This window comes from Pteropus alecto, unplaced genomic scaffold, assembly GCF_000325575.1.
Source record: "Pteropus alecto unplaced genomic scaffold, ASM32557v1 scaffold920, whole genome shotgun sequence".
NCBI classification, from domain to species: Eukaryota; Metazoa; Chordata; class Mammalia; order Chiroptera; family Pteropodidae; genus Pteropus; species Pteropus alecto.
In genome coordinates, this window is record NW_006429596.1 from 149,589 (window position 1) to 168,569 (window position 18,981).

Consider the following 18,981-nt stretch of genomic DNA (forward strand, 5'->3'; position numbering starts at 1 on the left):
CCGCCCCCAGCCCTAAGTAACGGCCCGTGGCGAAAGCGCCTACTGGCCCCTAACCTAGCCCAATAGCATAGCAGAATAACCACAAGGGTCATGGATTCAGGAAACCACATTTTCAGAAAGAAGAAGCTGTCTGGGCCTCAGATAGAGCTTACATGGGGACCTCAAACTTGCAGCCCCCCAGGCCGAATCTACCATATAGCAAGAAATCTTTAATCTACATAGCTCTTTGCACCACACTCTCCAGTGCTCTCTACACTCAGGAGATCCATTCACTCTTTTATGTGACCTGTGTGGCCCCTGAAATCATTTGAGTTTGAGACCCCCACACACACACAAGGAGAGTAGTCAGTATTGTTCTCAAAGGCCCATTCATAAGAGCACATCCTATTTCATCCTTCCCACTGGAGCCCTAAAAAGGAGGAAGAGTGAACCCTGTTTTACAGAAGTTCAAGGGGAGGGGGCCTGCAGCCGCTCTGCTGGACCCAGATCTGCCTGGGCTTTTTGACTCCCCTGAGGAGCTACAGAATCAGGATTTTCAGGCTGGGGGAGGGCCAGAGCACGTATTGAGTTTGTGACAGCGAGGAAAACCTGGTAAGACACTTTTCCTCCTGAACTAGGATCCTGACCCCCACCTGCTACAGGCCTTCTCCTACCCTCTGCCCACCCCAAACCACCCTTAGAGAGTTATCTCACCTCAGCACCGAGAGGGAGGCAGCCTGGAGGCCTTCGGATTCATAGGAAAAGTAGTTTGGTGACTCAGAACCTGTGGGGCACAGGGGGGCACTTGGGACACCAGACTCAGAGCACAGGCCCAGTTGCCCCTGTCTGGAGTCAGTGCCAGGTCCCACAGTCCCCAGCCACATCAGGGAACCCCAGCAGGAGTATCAAGCTGTGTGACCCTATAGCCCTTCAGGCTCTGTCAGCCCGCCCCCCCCCCCCCGCCCCACCTCCACACACACACACCTCAGTGACAGCTGAGTCTGACAATTTCTCAGCCTCCATCTCCCCACCTTTCCATGTTTCCTTATGGGGAGGTCTGTCCTCATTGACCCAGCCTGGGTATTCCTGAGAATTCTCTCTCACCTAAAGCTGAACCCACAAATATTGATCAGCCCAGCTGGGCCAGCCAGCCCCTCCCTGTGTCCCAGCCATGACCTTGGAGTCACAAGAGAGAGAGATTCTGTGGCCAACTGAGCCAGCATCCAGCCACAATGGCCAGGCACTCCTGTGTTCTTTGGCCCTCTGGGCCCTCAGCCAGGGGTAGAGCCATGCCTGACAGCTACTCTGAGGGCCCAGCTGTGTTGTGTTAGAGAACAGCCTCCCCCCTGTAAAATGTCAGCGCCAGGAGGTCAGAGGCCTCCCCTGTCTGGATCGCTGGATCTCTGGCCCTGCTCCAGCCCAGTGCTGAGCGTGCAGTTAGATCTAGGCATGTATTTGCCTAGTGAACAGGAAAACCCGGCTGGCCCTGTGCCTAGCCTGCTGTGGCTGTTCTCTCTGATCTTGTCTTCCCATTGTCTTTCCTGCACTGCCTGGCTCTTCCCTCAGCCACTGTCTCCCCTTCTGTCTGTCTTTCTGCCTCAAGATCTCTGACCATCTCCCATCTGCCTTCCGGCTGCGCCACAACCGGCCCCCACTGCCGTCCTCGCTGACTTTCGAGAAATCCCTGTGTCACCTTACTCCCGATTCACAGCCCTCCAGTGGCTCCACCCCACGTTTGGAATAAATTTAAGTTCCTTGGGCCCTAGGAGCCCCCTCCGCTGCTCCGACTTCACCCTCTGCCCCTCTCCCCCGGCTCACTCTGCTCCAGCTGCACTGGCCCCAGCTTTCGTATCCACCCCAAGCATAGTCCACCTCAAAGCCTTTGCACTCGCTGTGCCCACTGCAAGGAGCAGCTTTCCCTCGCTTCATTCAGGTCCCTCCTCAAGTCCCCTCTTGGAGACTATCTAAGAAGTCTGACCCCGAGTCATCACTCTATGTCCCCTGCACCTACTGTCGTTTCAAAGCATTAGTCATTACTTGACATTATATGACATGTGCCTAGACCAGTGCCTGGGACATAGTAGGTGCTCACTAAATGTTTGCTGACCGACTCTCTGCCCTTCACTCCTGCCCACCCCCAGTCCTTATTCTGGGCGGTGGATGACACAGAGGCATCTCTCCACAGTTCACACCTGCCATCAGGCCATTCCTGCAGACCATCTCCATCGGGCTGGTGTCCTTCGGGGAGCACTACAAACGCAACGAAACTGGACTCAGTGAGTCCCGGCCAGCCGGGCCCTGCCCTTGCTCCGCCCCTCCTGTCCCTCCTCCCTGACCCTGACCCCACGGCCTGACCCACCCAGGTTCCCTGACACTCTCCCGACCCCCAGGTGTGACCGCCAGCTCCCTCTTCACCGGCGGCCGCTTTGCCATCGACCCAGAGCTGCGTGGGGCCGAGTTTGAGCGAATCACTCAGAACCTGGATGTACACTTCTGGAAAGCCTTCTGGAATATCACTGAGATCGAGGTGCTATCAGTGAGCATGGGGCCCAACGAGGGACCCAACCTGTCACAAGACGGGGATACCGAAGCCCAGAGACTTAGCCTAGGCCACATCGGGTCTCTGCAGGGCTCCAGGCCAAGGGATGGCACATAAGGGATAAACTGGGGGTCTGAGGGGAGGTGTGAGGGGGACCCCTGCAAGCAGCCCCTCCCCAGTGCCCCTTCCATTCCCTCCCACCAGTCTCTAGCAAACATGGCATCAGTCACCGTGAGGGTAAGCCGCCTGCTCAGCCTGCCACCGGAGGCCTTTGAAATGCCGCTGACCGCTGATCCCAAGCTCACAGTCACCATCTCACCCCCCTTGGCCCACACGGGCCCCGGGCCAGTCCTCGTCAGGCTCATCTCCTATGATCTGCGTGAAGGACAGGTAGGGCCCCTGCCTCCAGGAACAGGTACAGTGAGGGGCATGGGCAGCACCCACCCCCATTGAGATGCCTGTCCTCTGCCTCACCATTGACACCTGCCCCCTTTCTGTCCCTCTGAGCATATCCCCTTGGTGGAGAGGGAGGCCCAGGCAGCCCCCCACCACAAGCATCACCTGCCTCTTTGCCTCCTCCTCCAGGACAGTGAGCAGCTCAACAGCCTGGTGAAGTCCGAGGGTTCAAGGAGCCTGGAACTGTGGCCTCGGCCGCAGCAGGCACCCCGCTCACCATCCTTGGTCGTGCATATCCACGGTGGCGGCTTCGTGGCCCAGACCTCCAAATCCCATGAGCCCTACCTCAAGAGCTGGGCCCAGGAGCTGGGCGTCCCCATCCTCTCCATCGACTACTCCCTGGCCCCCGAGGCCCCCTTCCCCCGAGCACTGGAGGAGTGCTTCTATGCCTACTGCTGGGCTGTCAAGCACTGCACCCTCCTCGGTGAGCCGAGCTCCACTGTCGCCCACTCCCGGTCCTGCCCCGGCCTGCTTCAGCCCTCAGCCGACACTGCAGGGGAGCCATGTCATGGCTAAAGCCTCAGTCTCACACCTCCTGCCTCCCCTGCCATCTCCCCCCACCCAGCCCTCCGCCACCTGTCCGCCCCCTGCCGCCCATTCCTGCCTCTCTCCCCATCGCCCCACTGCTCACCCAACCTTCCATCAACCACCTCCTCCTCTGCTTCCTGCTCCCCTACTCCAGTCCTGACGCCCTATCCCCCCACCACCCGCACAGTAGTCTCCCCTGACCTTCTCTTTCCTCCTCCTGTTCCTCTACCCCCTGATGTCGCCAGCCCACTTTTCCAGCTCCTCTGACCTCCCACTTTCAATATCCTGGGAAGCAGAGAGCGGGGTGCGACTGCGCCCCACAGCACAGGGCCCGTGGCCCCCTGTCAGCCTGAACGCTGGCTCCCATCTCCTGGCCTAGGATGCCCCTCCCCCCTCAGCATCTCCTCCACCCCCACCCCTGCCCATACTCCTTGCTGCCATCTTCCATCCTCTCAAGCTTCCCCAGTTTCCAGATCTCTGGGTCTCTCCAGGTCCTAAGTCAGCCTGATCCTCTGATCACTGTCCTCCAAATCCCTGCCTCAGTTTACCAGTCTCTAAACTGGCTAGACCTTGGGCTTGGGGCCCCCACGCCCCACGCGAGAGCCCAGCAATCCTCTAGCCCAGAGCTTGAGATCCCCGCTGCCAGGCGTAACGAAGCCTCCCTCCAAACCAGGTTCAACGGGCGAGCGGATATGCCTTGCGGGAGACAGTGCAGGTGGGAACCTCTGCTTCACCGTCTCCCTTCGGGCAGCAGCCTATGGGGTGCGGGTGCCAGACGGCATCATGGCAGCCTACCCAGCCACGATGCTGCAGTTCGCCGCCTCTCCCTCCCGCCTTCTGAGCCTCATGGACCCGCTGCTGCCCCTCAGCGTGCTCTCCAAGTGTGTCAGTGCCTATGCTGGTAAGGCCCACACCCACAGAGCTGCGACCTGGGGGTCCAGGATGCCTGGGGCCTGCAGGGACAGGGGCTAGAGCCCAGTCTCCTGGGGCAGAGGAGAGCAATCTCAGACTCCTACTGACGCAACTAGCTCTTCTTAGGTCCCTGGGAGCATAGACGCTTGAAGCTCTGGGTGTTGAGACTGGGCCCAGAAAGAGAAGAGACCAACTCAGCTCCCTTCATACACTCCACAGGTGGGGAGACAGAGGACCACTCCAACTCAGACCAGAAAGCACTGGGCATGATGGGGCTAGTGCGGCGGGACACAGCCCTGCTTCTCCGGGACCTCCGCCTGGGTGCCTCCTCGTGGCTCAACTCTTTCCTGGAGCTGAGTGGGCACAAGTCTCACCCAAAATCGGTGCCCGTAGCAGGTGAGTCTTCCCTCACACACCCTCCCCAAGAGGGACAGCCTGGCACACCACAAGTCCTGGGGGAGGATAGGCGCCATGCTCTGAGGCACTTGGGGAAGCAGAAACTGCCCCGTGTCCGTCCCTCTTCACTACCATAAAGCCTTGATCTTCCTGGAAATTCAAGGACTTCTGGTCCCCCTGGTCATCTCAGTCCCAGGAACTATAGGATTTAGCTTTTCAAACAGCCTTTCCCAGAAGAGCACCCTGGGAAATGACTCAGAAGGGCTGCCCCATGTCCTGGTTTTCAGTCCGGAGAAGGCCACTGGAACCTCCCGGGCCCTCAGGAGGGAGTCCAGGCCTCTTAGATTCTTTCCAGATTTTTAAGAGGCACGTGGGGCAACAGCCGGCTGCAGGAGCTGACCTAGGAGGCCGGGGTGGGGCGATCAGCAGACCGGACAGACCTTGGGAAGTGGAGGAGATTGCCAGCCTTGGGTGGGTGGCAGGACCCTCAGGCAGCCGAAAATCACTTCCACCCAGGGACCCATTTTTTAACATTTTAAGGATTTTAAAGCACAACCAACTCGACTTATTTTCTATCCCTAGCAAATCAACAGCATTTTCTGAGTAGTAGGAATTGCATGTTCAAAAGCAGGTGAATATTCAGAAAATTATTATTCAGAAAATTATTCCAATTGGATGTGTTTTATTTTAAATTAAGTTTTTAATTTTAGGATATTCAAGTGGATGCAAATAAATATACACAGAAACAAAAGGGATTTGAATTTTAGGCACACGGACCATTGAGCACCGCGTTTTCCTTGTGGAGAAAGGTGACAGGTGCAGCCCCTAGAGCCTCCTGCACACACACACATCAGTCTAGCTCCCTACTGTACCAGCTACTTACCGGTTGCTGGGTGACGTGCACAAGTAATGGTATGTGTGGGCTTTGCTTTGCTCCTCTGTGAAATGGGTACAGTAAGAGTACCTGCCTCATCAGATTGTACTAAGGATTACATACACCCAGCACCATACTGGGCTCACAGTAGGTGCTCTTAGAAGAGGCCACCACCCCTGACTGGCTGTGCCCTCTGACTCTAGTCAACAGCTCTCTTCCAGTGACCCCTCATATCTTGCATTTTGCCTTCATGGATTTATAAAGACAAGTGGAAAAAAAACGGAAAAATATAGGGTCCTGGCCCTAGTGGTAAGCATCGTGGGTCTGATCAAATTAATGGAGCTGAGGCCAACGTGGGCATAGCAAGAGGGCCAGAAGCACATCTGTAGCATCATTTGGGTACTTGCTTGCCTGGTCACTCAATGGGAAGGAATAAAACTGAAGAACAGAAAGGAAGTTTTGGGAGCAGATCTATGTTGCTACAGGTGTGGGATCCCTGGGAATCTTAATATATCCCTAGCAAGACTCTTTAGCTCCCTTTCAAGCCATGTGGGCCTACTCCCTACTCCACTGTAATCCATTCACACCCTCTGTGTCAAGTGGCCATAAAAAACTGGCTGGTCCTCTTGCTGGACCAGGAGGCAGAGGCATCTGGAACAGGGTGCCAGGCCTAGTAATAAAATATTAATAGTGATCATTATGACTTCCCGGAGGGTAGCAGTACCTAATCCCGTATCTTATCCTGCTGAGTCCTCAGCACCATCTATGAAATAAGGACTATTTTTATCCCCTTTGTAAAGAAGAGGAAACTGAGACTCCCAGAGGTAGAGTGACTTGCTCTTAACCTCAGTCACCCCCCCCACACACACACACACCCCTTCCCTTAGGACACAGCTCCACTGCCAGGATCATGTGACTCCTTGGAGTGGCAGCCTGGGCACCTGGAGCTCCCCACCCATGCCCAAGGAGGATGTCTGGTGGAACACTCCAGGCCTCCACAGCCCTAGAATGCAACTTCTCCTCCAGAGGCCTCTGTCCTTCCATGACCTTCCCTGCCAGCCACCCACACACCCAGCCAACACAGCCAGGCTGACCTGCCCCAGCCGGCCCCTGATCCTGCCCTTCTCACAGAGCCAGTGCGTCGCAGTGTGTCTGAAGCAGCGCTGGCCCAGCCTGAGGACCCAGTGGGCACAGACCCCCTCAAGAGCCTGACAGTACATGACCTGAGCCTCAGGGGCAACTCTGAGACATCAGACACCCCCGAGCTGTCACTGTCGGATGAGACACTTGGCCCCTCCACGCCCTCAGACGTCAACTTCTTACTCGGGCCTGAGGATGCACCAGAAAAAGTTGGGTCCCAAGAGGAGTTGAGCACCAAGGACAGAAGCAGCAGCTGTCTCAGTGCTACCTTCCCTGAGGACTTCCTCCCCAGGCGCTCCAGCCAGGGCCCCACGCAGATCCCCCTCTACTCTTCGCCCATCGCCAAGAACCCCTTCATGTCACCGCTGCTGGCACCTGACAGCATGCTGCAGACACTGCCGCCAGTACACATCGTGGTGAGCACCGGATGGGCACGAAGCGCCTATGAGAAGGGGGGATGGGGGGACTGCAGGTGCACCTGAGGAAGAGCTCAAGGAAGTGCGGGAGGTCCGTAGCCTGGCCCGAGGGGAGAGGTGTGCCACCAGGAGGGATTGCCTGGAACGGGAGGACAGAAAGTAGTTGGGAGGACGGAAGGGAGTCGGCGCTGCCATTTCCTTTTGCAGTCTTGAGCGCCATGGGGCCGTGGGCCAGCCACGGGACTTGAAGAGTCAGGGAAAGGGAAGAGATGGCGGGCCTCCGGGGGAAGACAGGGAGCCCAGTTAAACTCATTCTGCAACTCACCCCTCATGTCTCCCTCCTCTGTCCATCCCCCTGTCCACGTGTCCCCGCCTTCGGTTCATCCACCCGTCCCTGTGCCCCACTCCCGCCATCCCACAGGCGTGCGCGTTGGACCCCATACTGGACGACTCGGTCATGTTCGCAAGGCGGCTGCGCAGCCTGGGCAAGCCGGTGACGCTGCGCGTGGTGGAGGACCTGCCGCACGGCTTCCTGAGCCTGGCGTCCCTGTGTCGGGAAACGCGGCAGGCAGCCGCGCTGTGCGTGGAACGCATCCGCCAAATCCTCACTCCGCCGGGCCCCGCTGCGCCGCCGGTCTGAGCCGCCACCCCGAGCCCGGCCGCGGGCGGCTGCGGGGGGCGACACTAAAGGCCTCTGGTTCCCATTTGCGTCAGCCTCCGTGGTGAATGCGCTCTGGGAAGGATGGCGGGGACCGCCGCAAGGGGTTCCTGGCCCCTCTGACCCCTCACTCGGCCCGGCGGGTGGGGGTGGGATGTGCCTTAAAATCGGGGGACAAGGGGACGGGGAGGTGAGACCTTGGCCTGGGGGGAAGGGGCTCACGCAAACCGCTCTCCGAGACAGCTGGACCTGCACTTCATCACTGCCTTCTACTGCTGCTGCGACCGACGCAGCGGTGGGGCCTGGCCCCCACTTGCAGGTCGGTTTGTTTTTGTTCCTCTGTAAATAAAAGTATTTAATTGGTTTGGCCTCTCGCTAATAGGTGTGTCGCCCACCAGGGGGCAGCATCGGACTCTGCTTCTGGGAACCAAGAAACTTGGGGCTGGAGAATATAGAAAGCGGGGTGCCCAACTTCCAGGTCCTGAGGAAAGAGGGGCCTGTGAGCCTGGTTTCTTGGGTGTGGAGGGCACTGGACTCTCCTATAACACAGACCTACTGCCCGCTGACTTAATCCAGGGAGAGCCCCAGGGGAATCTAGGTTCTCAGCTACTTCTCCTTACCAACCCAACCCCAGCACCTCCCCCCACCGCCCCAGAGAACTGGAGCAAAGCTAACAGGACACCAGAAACAAACTGGTCACCCTAAATTCTGGAAGCCCCATGTCTGCCCAGCTGTGACAGTCACTAAGTCCCTCGACCAAAATTCTGTGGCCTCGCCCTTTTGGAGGCCCTGGATTTGGAACAGAGATGGTTTCTAGCCTGCCCTCAAAGGACTCAGGGAGGATGGAGAGAGAGATGCAGACACAGGCTGTCACAGCCCCAACGGGTTTCATCTGTGGTAGTCAGGGAAGGCTTCACAGAGGAGGTACTTGATCTTAAAGGATGAGCACAAGTTTGCTAAGCAAAAGAAATATGCAAGGTGGTGGGTGAGAGCCAATGGAAGCTGACTGCAAGGCTTGGCCAGAAGGTTAGGTGCAAAGTGGGGAATGGCCCGAGGGGCCTGGAATGGCCACCAGGAGCAGACACTGCAGAGCCTGGAGTGCAATCTGGCCTATAACTGGAGGGCAGTGGGAGCCACAGAAAGGCTTGGAGCAGGATCCAAGCGACGGGATCAGCACAGGCACTGAAGAGCTTGCTGGGACACTGAGGGATAGGCTGAAAAGAGCAAGACTGGAGCCCTGGAGGCAAAGGAGGAGGCCGAGGGTAGAGAAGACAAGGCCTGAGCAGGGGAAGAGGCCATGAGGGTCGGGATGGGAGTACGGGCAGAGCAGATCCCAGAGCCATAACTGAGGTTAGATGACTAGGACTTATTGAGGGTGAAGCGGAGGTAACAGGAGAGCAAGGGGACTATGACGACACTCAGGTCTGGCAGGGAAATAGGCAGACAGTGAGGCTGTCTCTACTGGGAGGAGGCTCAGGTCTGTAGGAGGGGGACTGGGGATGTTGAGGGTTGGTTTGCACAGGGAAAGATCAAAAGGTCTTAGACAATCCAGGGAGACATCTAGGAGGCAGGACAATGAGCTGGGTGCTCACTTCTGACTGGAGTTGAGGGTCTAGAACCTTTCCACGAAGGAAGGGGCAAGTGAGATGAGCAGAGGGCTGGGACACAGAAAGCCCCAAGGACCATGGCCCCCAGTAAAGGGCAGGTAGTGAAAAGTAGAGGGTTTTAAGGAGCAGCTGGAGAGGGAGGAAGCTAACTAGGAAAGAAGAGGATATAAATCAAAGGAAATGTCCAGCGGGAGGGAGAGATCTGTGTCAGATGAGGATCCAAATGTTATCCTCAGGCCTCAGCAATGAGTGGGTGGGTCCTTGATGACCTTATTATTCAGAGCTGCTGCAGGGCCGAGGGAGGTGGGCAGCCAGATGTGGAGGGTTGAGGAGGAAGTGGAAGATAAGAGACTGAGCCAGTGGGTACCACAAGACTAGCTGTAAAAGGGATAACAAGTAATTCAAGGGAACTCGATGCAGGGTGTCGTGTCTGTGCGTCTGTGTGTCTGTGTCTGTGTGTCTGTGTGTGTGTGTGTGTTTATAGATGATGAAACGTTTTAATGCCAGGGAAGGAAGGGAGGGGGGGAAAGAAGGAAAATGCAGAAGCACAAGAAAGCAGTTTCCCGAGGGGGTGGGTAGAGGGAGACCTTTACTCAGAGGCCTTCATTCACCCAACAACTGACTTCTGAGTCAGGGCCTGTGATAGGGGAGGGAGCCCATAACCTAGAACCCTCCCAGAAGGTCCAGACCCACTGGCCTGAGTCATAGTTCTCCTTGTCCATCTCATAGGACCCCTTGCTCATCTCTGCCCAAACAGTCACCATCACCAACTTGCTCCTCTTTCCTGTCCCCATCCCAGGGATGGCTTCTTCATCCCCTAGTTCCCCAGGCCAGAGCACTGGGTCCTGTTCTGAACACCACACCCCACCCGCCCCCATAGCTCATCAAGCCCCATATTCTGTTCTTTCTACCTCCTGAATTTTTGCCTTATCCCCTTGGCCTTGGACCCAATCCAGGCTCCTTCCTCTCCTGCCCGGGCCCAGGGCCCAAGCCATCTTCTGGGCTACTGGCTTCCAGACTCATTCCTCCAGTTCTGGCTCCAGCTCTGATCCGACCGCCCCTGCTCTAAACCTTTCCATGGCTCCCTACCACCACCACCCCCAGAACAAAGTTCAAGCTCCGCAGCCTGGCCCCTGCCCACCTCTTCTCCCTCTTCCAGCCTGACGAGCCGCCTGCCGGGGCACCCACAACCAGTAATACTCCTGCACCTCCCTGTCTTTGCTCATGCCAAAACGCCCTCCCAGCACGCTCTCCTCCACCCTTGCTTGGCACCTCCTACCTGCTACCCCAAGATTTAGCTCCAATAGCCCTCCCTCTGGAAACTCTTTCCTGAGCCGCCAAACCCCAAAAAGGACTCTCCTGGACTCCCCCGCCTCTGCACACCCCTGCCCATCGATGTGTGGGTCTGCCCACCCATTTGACTTCTTGAGGGCTGGGCCCAAGCCTGACTCATCTCGGTTGCCACCATCGCCCAGGACGACGCTGGGCACACCGGAAGCCTCGGGAAATATTTAAATAATGGGTTGGCGAAGGTGTGAATGAGCGAGTGTGAGTGGTTATATGAGGAAATCAGTGAGTGAGGGAATTAATGAGGATAGGGAAGACTGAACGGACAGGTGGGCAGGGCAGGTAGGTGCAGACAAGAATCAGGTTTAGGGTGGGAGGAATGAATGGACAGATGAATGTCTGAGACTGAATCATGGATTCAGTTTCTCCAGCAAAGCAAGATAGACGGTCGCCCCGGCTAAGCTCCCCGCTCCGCCTCAAGCCTCCCCAAGTTCACCATTTCCCGTCCGAGCTACGTCTAGAATCCCAACCTTGGGCGTGCTGGAAACCGCTTACCCGGCGGGACCCGCAGAGCCTGTTCCCTCAATAGCCGGCTCCAGCCTCTGCAGAACCCAGCAGGATTCCCACCCTCCCGGTGCCCTGCCTATTGGCAGACTGGCGGCGGGACGGGCGGAGACTGGCCTCTTCGAGAGCCTATCGCTGTCCGACTTAGGCCGGGTCCCGCCTACCAGGGAACGCTCCCTGAGTGGCCCAGAGCGGTAGGAGGCGGGGTGTCTATTGGTTGGATGATAGTGACTGGCGTCATGGTTAGCTTATCACAGCTAGACTTTGGAGGAGCAATCAAGTGTCAGACCCGCCTCTGGAAAGATAGAACTAGGAGATGGGTGAGGGCGTCCTCGACCACAGAAGAGCCTTGAATGGGGGTTCTGGTTGCACGTACCCGGGCTGTTCGCTGGCTTGATCCTTGGGTCCTGAGACAGGATGGGAACTTGAGAGTTCTGACTTCTTGGTCTTGAGGGAGGAGGCTGGGGGCCCGAGGGAGAAGGCGACTGAGGACCCGTGGGAGGAGGGCGTGGGGGCCTAGACTTCTGGGTCCGAGGGAGGAGGGAGCTGGGAACCTGAAAGGTCAGGGTCCAGGGATGGGGACTTTTGTATCCTAAGAGTCACTGGCCTACCCTAACCATGACAGTACTGAGGTTCAGGATTTTATGTGGCTATTTATGGAATTGGAGCCAGGCCTTGTCCCCAGGCAAGAGTTCTGGGTCCTGAGGTGGGGCTTGGACTAGCGATGAAGAGGAAGAAACTTAGGAGAAGCTCTGGCCTCAATGTGCCCTTTCCTCACCCCTAAAAGAGAAGCCGGGGGCCGAGTGCTCTCTGCAAAAGGAACCCGGAGTGGGAGGAGATTTGAAACTCACGGGGAGACCAAGAGAAAAACAGATACCAATGGAGAGATTAAAATATTGAAAACAATAATAATAATAGCGCTTTCTTGTATGGAATTTATTGTGGCCCAGGTTCTGTGCTAAGCATTTTACATAATTATCTCATGTCTTCCTCATAACAGCTCTAAGAGATTGGATGATGATGATGATTATTATTATAACCTCCATTTTACAAGTGAAGAAATTGACGCCCAGGGAAAAAAAAAAAAAGAGAATCAATGTAAAGAGACAGGAGAGGCGTGAAAGACAGATGGAGATAAACAAAGAGATAAAGACAGGCCCAAAGAAAAGAAAAGGTAGACAAGGGAAAAAAGATTGTGGCTGAGAGCCAGGACTCCTGGGGGTGGGGGGTGTGTTCTGGGAACCAGGACTCCTGGGTTATGGGGAAGGAAGGACTAAGGATGGGGACTTCTGGGTATTTCCTACCCTGACACCCACATACCATGCTGTCCAGGCCTTCTTGCTCTGGGCGTCGAGCCTGGTTGGGGTCAAAAATAATGATTAGGAGGGAGCAGGTATGTCATTATCCTATTAGAAGATGATAAGAAAATGATTCATGGGGGTGCCCCAAGCCAGGGAGGGGCCTTTCCCTCATGGTCTTCGTTCTTTGATCTGGACAGATCGGACCTCAGGGAGGACCAGAGAGGGCCAGGGCCCTCTCTGTCCCTATCGCTGGGTCTCCATCACTCAGAACTGTCACTGAGCCCCTTGTGGAGACAGGTGGGCCACCCTGGAGCAGGAACAGCTTTGCTGATGGCTCTTCACTCTCTGAGTCTCTTTACTTTTCCCCGCACCTTGAACCAATGCCTGTCAGAAGTCCTGGCTCATCGCAGGGGCTCATGCAATGCTAATGGAGTGGAGGGACAAACATCCACGTCTCTCTGTGCAGCTCCTCTGTCCCCATCCTACCATCTTTCGTGTCCCCACCACATTTCCTTTCTCAGCCTCTCCCTGGCCTCGCCCATCTCCTCCCACCTTCCCTTTCGCCCCGGTGTTATTCCCGAAGCCTCCAGGCCCACCATTCCCATTGGGGGGAACTGAGGCTCAGAGTCACCCTTCCAGAGCCACTCGTGTGACATGTAAAGGAGTGGCTGAGAAAGGGGTTCTCCAGGCCCCAGATATGGATACACGCCCAGCACCTCAGAGTCGGAAATGCAAGATTACTCCAAACACGTGCCCTCACAACACATCCCTGGGGTGCTATTGCATTTACACCCACACAATCAGAGAATCACACGCAGCACACGCAACCACCTACAAACACAAACATAGGCACACAATCACGGAATCACTGCACTGACCACACACACACACAGAAATATCCTATTCCACATACAAAACAGACAACCCCTGCAGGCAGTGAAATACCCAGCCACTGACAGGCATTCATCCAATCCCTACTAGAACAATGAACAGACTTGATTTCATTTACTATTGTATCCCCAGCAACTAGAACAGATCAGTGTCACCATCATTATCAACATAAACGGAAACTGCTTCCTACGTGCCAGGCGCTTTACGTGAATTAACTCATTTAATCCTCTCAACAACTCTATTTACAACAATCCATTTTGCAGATGCAAAACTTGAGGTCTAGAGAAGTTTAGTGATTTGCCCAAGTTTTCACAGCCAGTTAAGAGACCATCAGGATTAGAACTCAGGTTTTCTAGCTCTGGAGTCCATCACACAAGGCTACCACTCAATAAATAATTCCTGCCTTAATCCAGTCAGAATTACAGAAACAACCACGGAAACTACACCCAAACTCGGGGACACAGTGGGAAGACTCACAGGAGGGCAATAGAAACACACAAATAAAAAAAAACCCTTCACACGTCACACCCCAGAACACAGGAACATGAAAAGTGACACACATCGTGACAATCTCCATACAGACACACAGCACCCAGAGAGGCGCATACCACACAGAGACATTACACACCCAAAACCAGACACAGGGGCCCACCCAGAGCTCCCTGTTCCCCTCCCAGCCCCGCTGGGCTGGCCTTTGAGGAAGCAGCAAGCTTAGGATGGCAAGGGGGGCCACCTCACTTGTCTGCTCAGCCTTACCGGTTCCACCAGGGTCATGGATGGCACCACCTGCCTTGTGAAACCCACATTGGGAAATTGGACCCAGACCTGGCCTGGACTCCTGGGTTCTAGGGAGAAAGGGGCTGGGATCCTGGGTTCCAGGGTCTTAGGGAAGAGGGGCTGGCGGCCCAGATTCCTCGGTCCTGGGGGAAGAGAGGGCGGGAGGCCTGGACCCTGGGGTTCTCCGTAGGGAGGCCTGGGCTTCCGAAATCCTGGGTTCTGGGAAAAGGCCAGGATTTGGATTCCTCTGTCTTTGAAGGTAAGGTTCTAGATTTAGCAAATGAACAAACAAACTAAAAAACAGAATTCCCAGTCAGATTTGAATTTCACATAAACAACAAAAACTTTATTAGATAAGTATATCCCAAATATTACGTGGGATATACTTATACTAAAAAAAATAAAGTATTTGTTGTTTATCTGAAATTTGAATATAACTAGGTGTCCTGTATTTTATCTGGCAACCCTATTTGAGGGGGGAGAAGGCCAGATACCTGGAGACTCTGCCATGGTCACTCCTCAGCCCCCAGGCCTCTGCTCTTCCTGCCCTCCGCCCGCTGCCTCACCCCTAAGCCGGCCACCTCACAGCTTCCCCAGTCCCAATTTCCTCATCCACACGAGTTGCTGTATCTAATTGCAGCCCCCAGGCTGTGTCAGAGTAGGAAGAGGAAACTGAAGGACAACTCAGGCTGTCATACTGGGAGCCCTAGGGTCCTCAGAGGTGACTGACCTTGAGTCACCTGCAGCCCATGGTCTGGACAGCTGGGGGATGGGGCCAGGTGGCCGTCTCTACGGGCAGGCCTGGAGATGGGCAGGCCTGGAGAGGAGCTGAGACAGGGGGCAGAGACCCCAGAAGAAGGGGAAGAAACACAGAGCTTGGGAGGAGAGAGACTCAGAGATGGGAGACAGAGACCCAGAGAAATTTGGGAACAGGCAGAGACAAGGAAAGGAAGAGAGGAGAGACCAGAGCTGGAGAGACAAAGATGCAGAGGTGGGGGGACAGGGACACTAGAACAGAAGGGAAGAGAAGATGTTCCACAGATATTCAGGTTCCCGGACCAAGTGATGGACACACACAGGCAAGACCCTGAGGGCTGCCCACGGATCCGGGGATAAGGGCAATAAGTGGTACCAACTGGGCGGTACCAGGAGACCACGGCTTGGGACCTGGTGTGTTGGCCCAGGGAGTGCTGGGAAAGCAGTGGATCCCAGGCCAACAGGGTGATCCATCTCCCATCACCCCATCCCTACCCATGTCTGGTGGGGTGACGACAACACCTTCTCTGCAGGTGACACCCCAATTTTCCAGTGCCTCCTACATTTTTGGGGTGACACCCGTACGGAGAACCCCACCCGGCTCTAATGCTGCTTCTCTCACTGAGTCACCTCCAACCTGGCAAGGCCTGTTGAGGGGAGAAGGTGACTCAGACATCAAGGCCCCCAGCTCTTTCAACCCTCAGGAAGTCAACAGGTCTGGGATCCCAGGACCCCTACCTGACTCAGGAATGCAGCCCAAACCCAAGAATCTAGACCCCAGCCCCTTTCTCCCTCAGACTCAGGGATCTGAGTCCTCTCTCCCTCCTCTGTGAGGGACCAGAGATCAGGCCCTTGGCCTCTTCCTCTCTCAGACCCAGGAGTCCATGTCCCTAGTCCTCTGCTCTGTTACGACCCAGGAGGCCCAGGCCACAGCCACCTCCTTCAGGAACCAAGTTTCTCAATTCCTAGCCTCCTCCCTTCCCAATTTAGAGGTGTGACAAGGTGTGTTTATTTACTTTGGTTCCAGCATGAGTAACCCCAAAACACACTGTCCCCCCCGCCATGTGCCTCATGGTTCCTAATGGGAGGACAATACCTCCATCCCAGGAAAGTGGAGACCTCACTAAGGATGGTGGGGAGCCCCTCACAGGAAGTCCACACTGCACTCTCCCCCTCACTGCGGGCTTTCCTCTCCCCCTTTCCCTTCGGTCCTCAGAATCTGTCCCCCGCTTCTCACCATTGCTCCCCAGATCTTTGTGTCTCTGTCGAGGTATCTATTCCTCCGTTCCTATCTTCTCTTCCCCTCCCTCCATCTCTCAGGATCTCCTTAGCTCTCCCTCTCCGGTCTCGACCACCCTTTCTGTCTCTGTGTCCCCCATTCCTTCCCCATCTCTCTCTCTCTCTCTCTCTCCCTCTTTCCGGTCTCTGTGCTTTGACCCAGCTTCGTCCCTCGCATCTCCCCTCCACCTTCCCTCCTCAGCTCTCTGCCCACTCCCCTACCCTCACTTCTAGCTCCTCGTCCTGACCCGCTCCCTCACGATTTTTCTGGGTCCGTTGAGGCACTGCAGAAGGGGGACGTGGAGGGATGGAGGATGGAGAGGGAGGGAGGGAGGGGAAGTTCCGGTGGGGGGAAAGAGGTTTGGCCTGACCGGCTGGGCTCCCTGGGCACCTCTGTCATAGCCCCACCCAGGGACCTGTGGCCGCCCAAATATAAACAGCTCCTGGCCCAAGATTGAGAACTCAGTGCCCGTGTCACCCACACCTCTGTCTCCATCATCTCCGTCGCCATCCTGCAGGTAGGAGCACCTCCTCCCAAGCCCTCTGCTCTGAGGTCAGTGCCTCTGCTCCTTCTCCCTGTCTCTCTCTCCACTCGCATCTCTTTGTCTCCCTGCAGATCTCTGACTGTCTCTCTGTCTTTCTCAAGGCTCTACCTCCTTCTTACTCTGGGTGGTGCTGGGCTGAATTCAGAAATCCTGGGGCCCAGCACCCCCTCTACTAACTCCCTTGGCCTGGGCCATCAGATGTGGGGCATTTCACTTCTCAGCCTCGGTGTTCCAGCTGTGAAATGAGCCTGCAGAGAAGTCAAAGCGCTGGGCTGGTGTGAGCGTTACTGGTGGCATCTCTAAAGGCACCTGGCTCTGATGTCTTTCTCCCATTGTCTCTGACTCTGCCTGTCTCTGTCTCTTGGTCTCTCCAGCTCTGCCTCTGGAATGAGGAGGGTCCTCTGGGGTCTGTCGGGCAGCTGTATAGAGATGGGCGAGTTTCTCGCCCCCACACCATACATCCCTATGCCATGTCTCTCCTGGAGGCAGGCTGACTTGGCCTCTCTCTCCCCAGCATCCTTCCCCCTGAGAACCCAGCCCCCAGTGCCCCTGCCCCTTGTCCTCCCCTCCCCCCGGTATCCAGTGTCCCTTGGACAGACTCCACCGCCGTCACCGCTGCCACCTTTGCCGTCCCCATCGCGACCTCCTCAGGGGCCAACAAGATGCAGTTTGAGATGCACGACAACGTGAAAGGCAAAGGTGGGATCGCTGGATGGACCGGCAACCCTTCCAGTCCCCGGAACCTGGCCGCTTCCCTTCCCTGGGCACCCTGGCTTCGAAGACAGACGGCGCCTGCTGGCACCCCAGAGGCCCCCCGAAATGCGGGAACCCAGTGCCCTCAGCCCTGATGTGGAGGAGGCAGCGGCGCGTCTCAGCCCCGCCCACGTGACACATTCTTGCCCAGACATGCGGGAGCCCCCCATCCCCAGCTCAACCAGATGTGCAGGAGGCAGCGGCAATAGGACAGACCGGGGTGTCGATGCCCGGATGTGGCAGAAGGGAAGGGGGGCGCAGTGGTGTCCCCTCAGTGGGCGGCCTGGTGGCCCCGCCCTGACTGCCCGGCAGACGGAGGGGCGAAAGGGGTGCGGGGACCCAGATGGCGCTGCGAGGCTGCCCGCTGACCCCTGTCCCCCACCTCCGCAGCCATGTCCTACCCAGTGACCAGTCAGCCCCAGTGTGCCAGCAGCTGCTACCAGACCCAGCTCAGTGACTGGCACACCGGCCTCACGGACTGCTGCAACGACATGCCCGTCTGTGAGTGCCCGCCCTCCCCTCCGGGCAGCGGCGAGAGTGGGAACGGGGGGAAGGTCACCTCCTGCCCCCTCGGACGCCCTCCTAACCCCACTGAATTCCCACTCTAACCCTCACGCCTTCCTCGGGTCCCCCAAACACGTCCTAGGATCCTGACCTCACACCTTCCAGCTTCCCCTCGGACCCTCAACCTTTGACCCTCTCTCTGGCCCCCGCCCACTTCCCTCTGGGACGTTTACTTCGCTGTCCCCCAACACTCACTTCCCCCTGGGACCCTCAAGCCGGCTCCGGGAACCCTCAGCCTCGGCCCTTGCGACGCGGCGCGGGCGGGAGGCGCGCGGTGGGCCTTGCCCTGACGGCCCCGCGTCCGCCGCAGGTCTGTGCGGCACTTTCGCCCCGCTGTGCCTCGCCTGCCGCATCTCCGACGACTTCGGCGAGTGCTGCTGCACGCCCTACCTGCCCGGAGGCCTGCACTCCCTGCGCACCGGCATGCGCGAGCGCTACCGCATCCAGGTGCGCGCGGCGCCGCCAGCCCCCCGGGCGGGGGCTTGGGGACCGGACTCCGCTTCCTCGGGTCTCCTAACCGCTCTCTCCCACCCTCTAGGGCTCTATCGGGCACGACTGGGCGGCCCTCACCTTCTGTTTGCCCTGCGCCCTCTGTCAGATGGCGCGGGAACTGAAGATCCGAGAGTAACGAAGTGTCTCCCCCACCCTCCGCCTCTCCCGTCCATCCCGCCCGGGCCCCTCGGCCCCTTCCCGGGAGGGCCTGCCCCTCCGCCCTATCCCGCCGCCTGAAATACACCCACAATAAAAACCTGAAAACCAA

At 57.0% G+C, this 18,981-nt stretch overlaps 2 protein-coding genes across 4 annotated transcripts in view; both read left to right on the forward strand.

Moving 5' to 3' along the window:
* The window catches only part of LIPE (lipase E, hormone sensitive type), a 15,869-nt gene extending 7,606 nt beyond the window's left edge, over positions 1–8,263 (forward strand). For 2 of the 3 annotated variants that reach the window (XM_015587976.2, XM_006903851.3), the window contains exons 3-10: positions 2,165–2,255; positions 2,370–2,515; positions 2,723–2,908; positions 3,104–3,398; positions 4,176–4,403; positions 4,634–4,810; positions 6,816–7,240; positions 7,662–8,263. In XM_015587976.2, the coding sequence (XP_015443462.1) occupies positions 2,165–2,255; positions 2,370–2,515; positions 2,723–2,908; positions 3,104–3,398; positions 4,176–4,403; positions 4,634–4,810; positions 6,816–7,240; positions 7,662–7,880 (1,767 nt within the window). In that variant the 3' untranslated portion in view covers positions 7,881–8,263. The remainder of the gene's footprint in view (positions 1–2,164; positions 2,256–2,369; positions 2,516–2,722; positions 2,909–3,103; positions 3,399–4,175; positions 4,404–4,633; positions 4,811–6,815; positions 7,241–7,661) is intronic. The other variant, XM_025043529.1, reaches the window with a different exon arrangement.
* Positions 8,264–16,829: 8,566 nt separating this feature from the next.
* On the forward strand, positions 16,830–18,981 carry CNFN (cornifelin). Its single transcript, XM_006903854.1, has 4 exons — positions 16,830–16,877; positions 18,048–18,158; positions 18,532–18,668; positions 18,760–18,981. Exons 2-4 carry the CDS (start codon positions 18,050–18,052, stop codon positions 18,847–18,849), a joined length of 336 nt encoding a protein of 111 aa, XP_006903916.1. The 5' UTR covers positions 16,830–16,877; positions 18,048–18,049; the 3' UTR covers positions 18,850–18,981.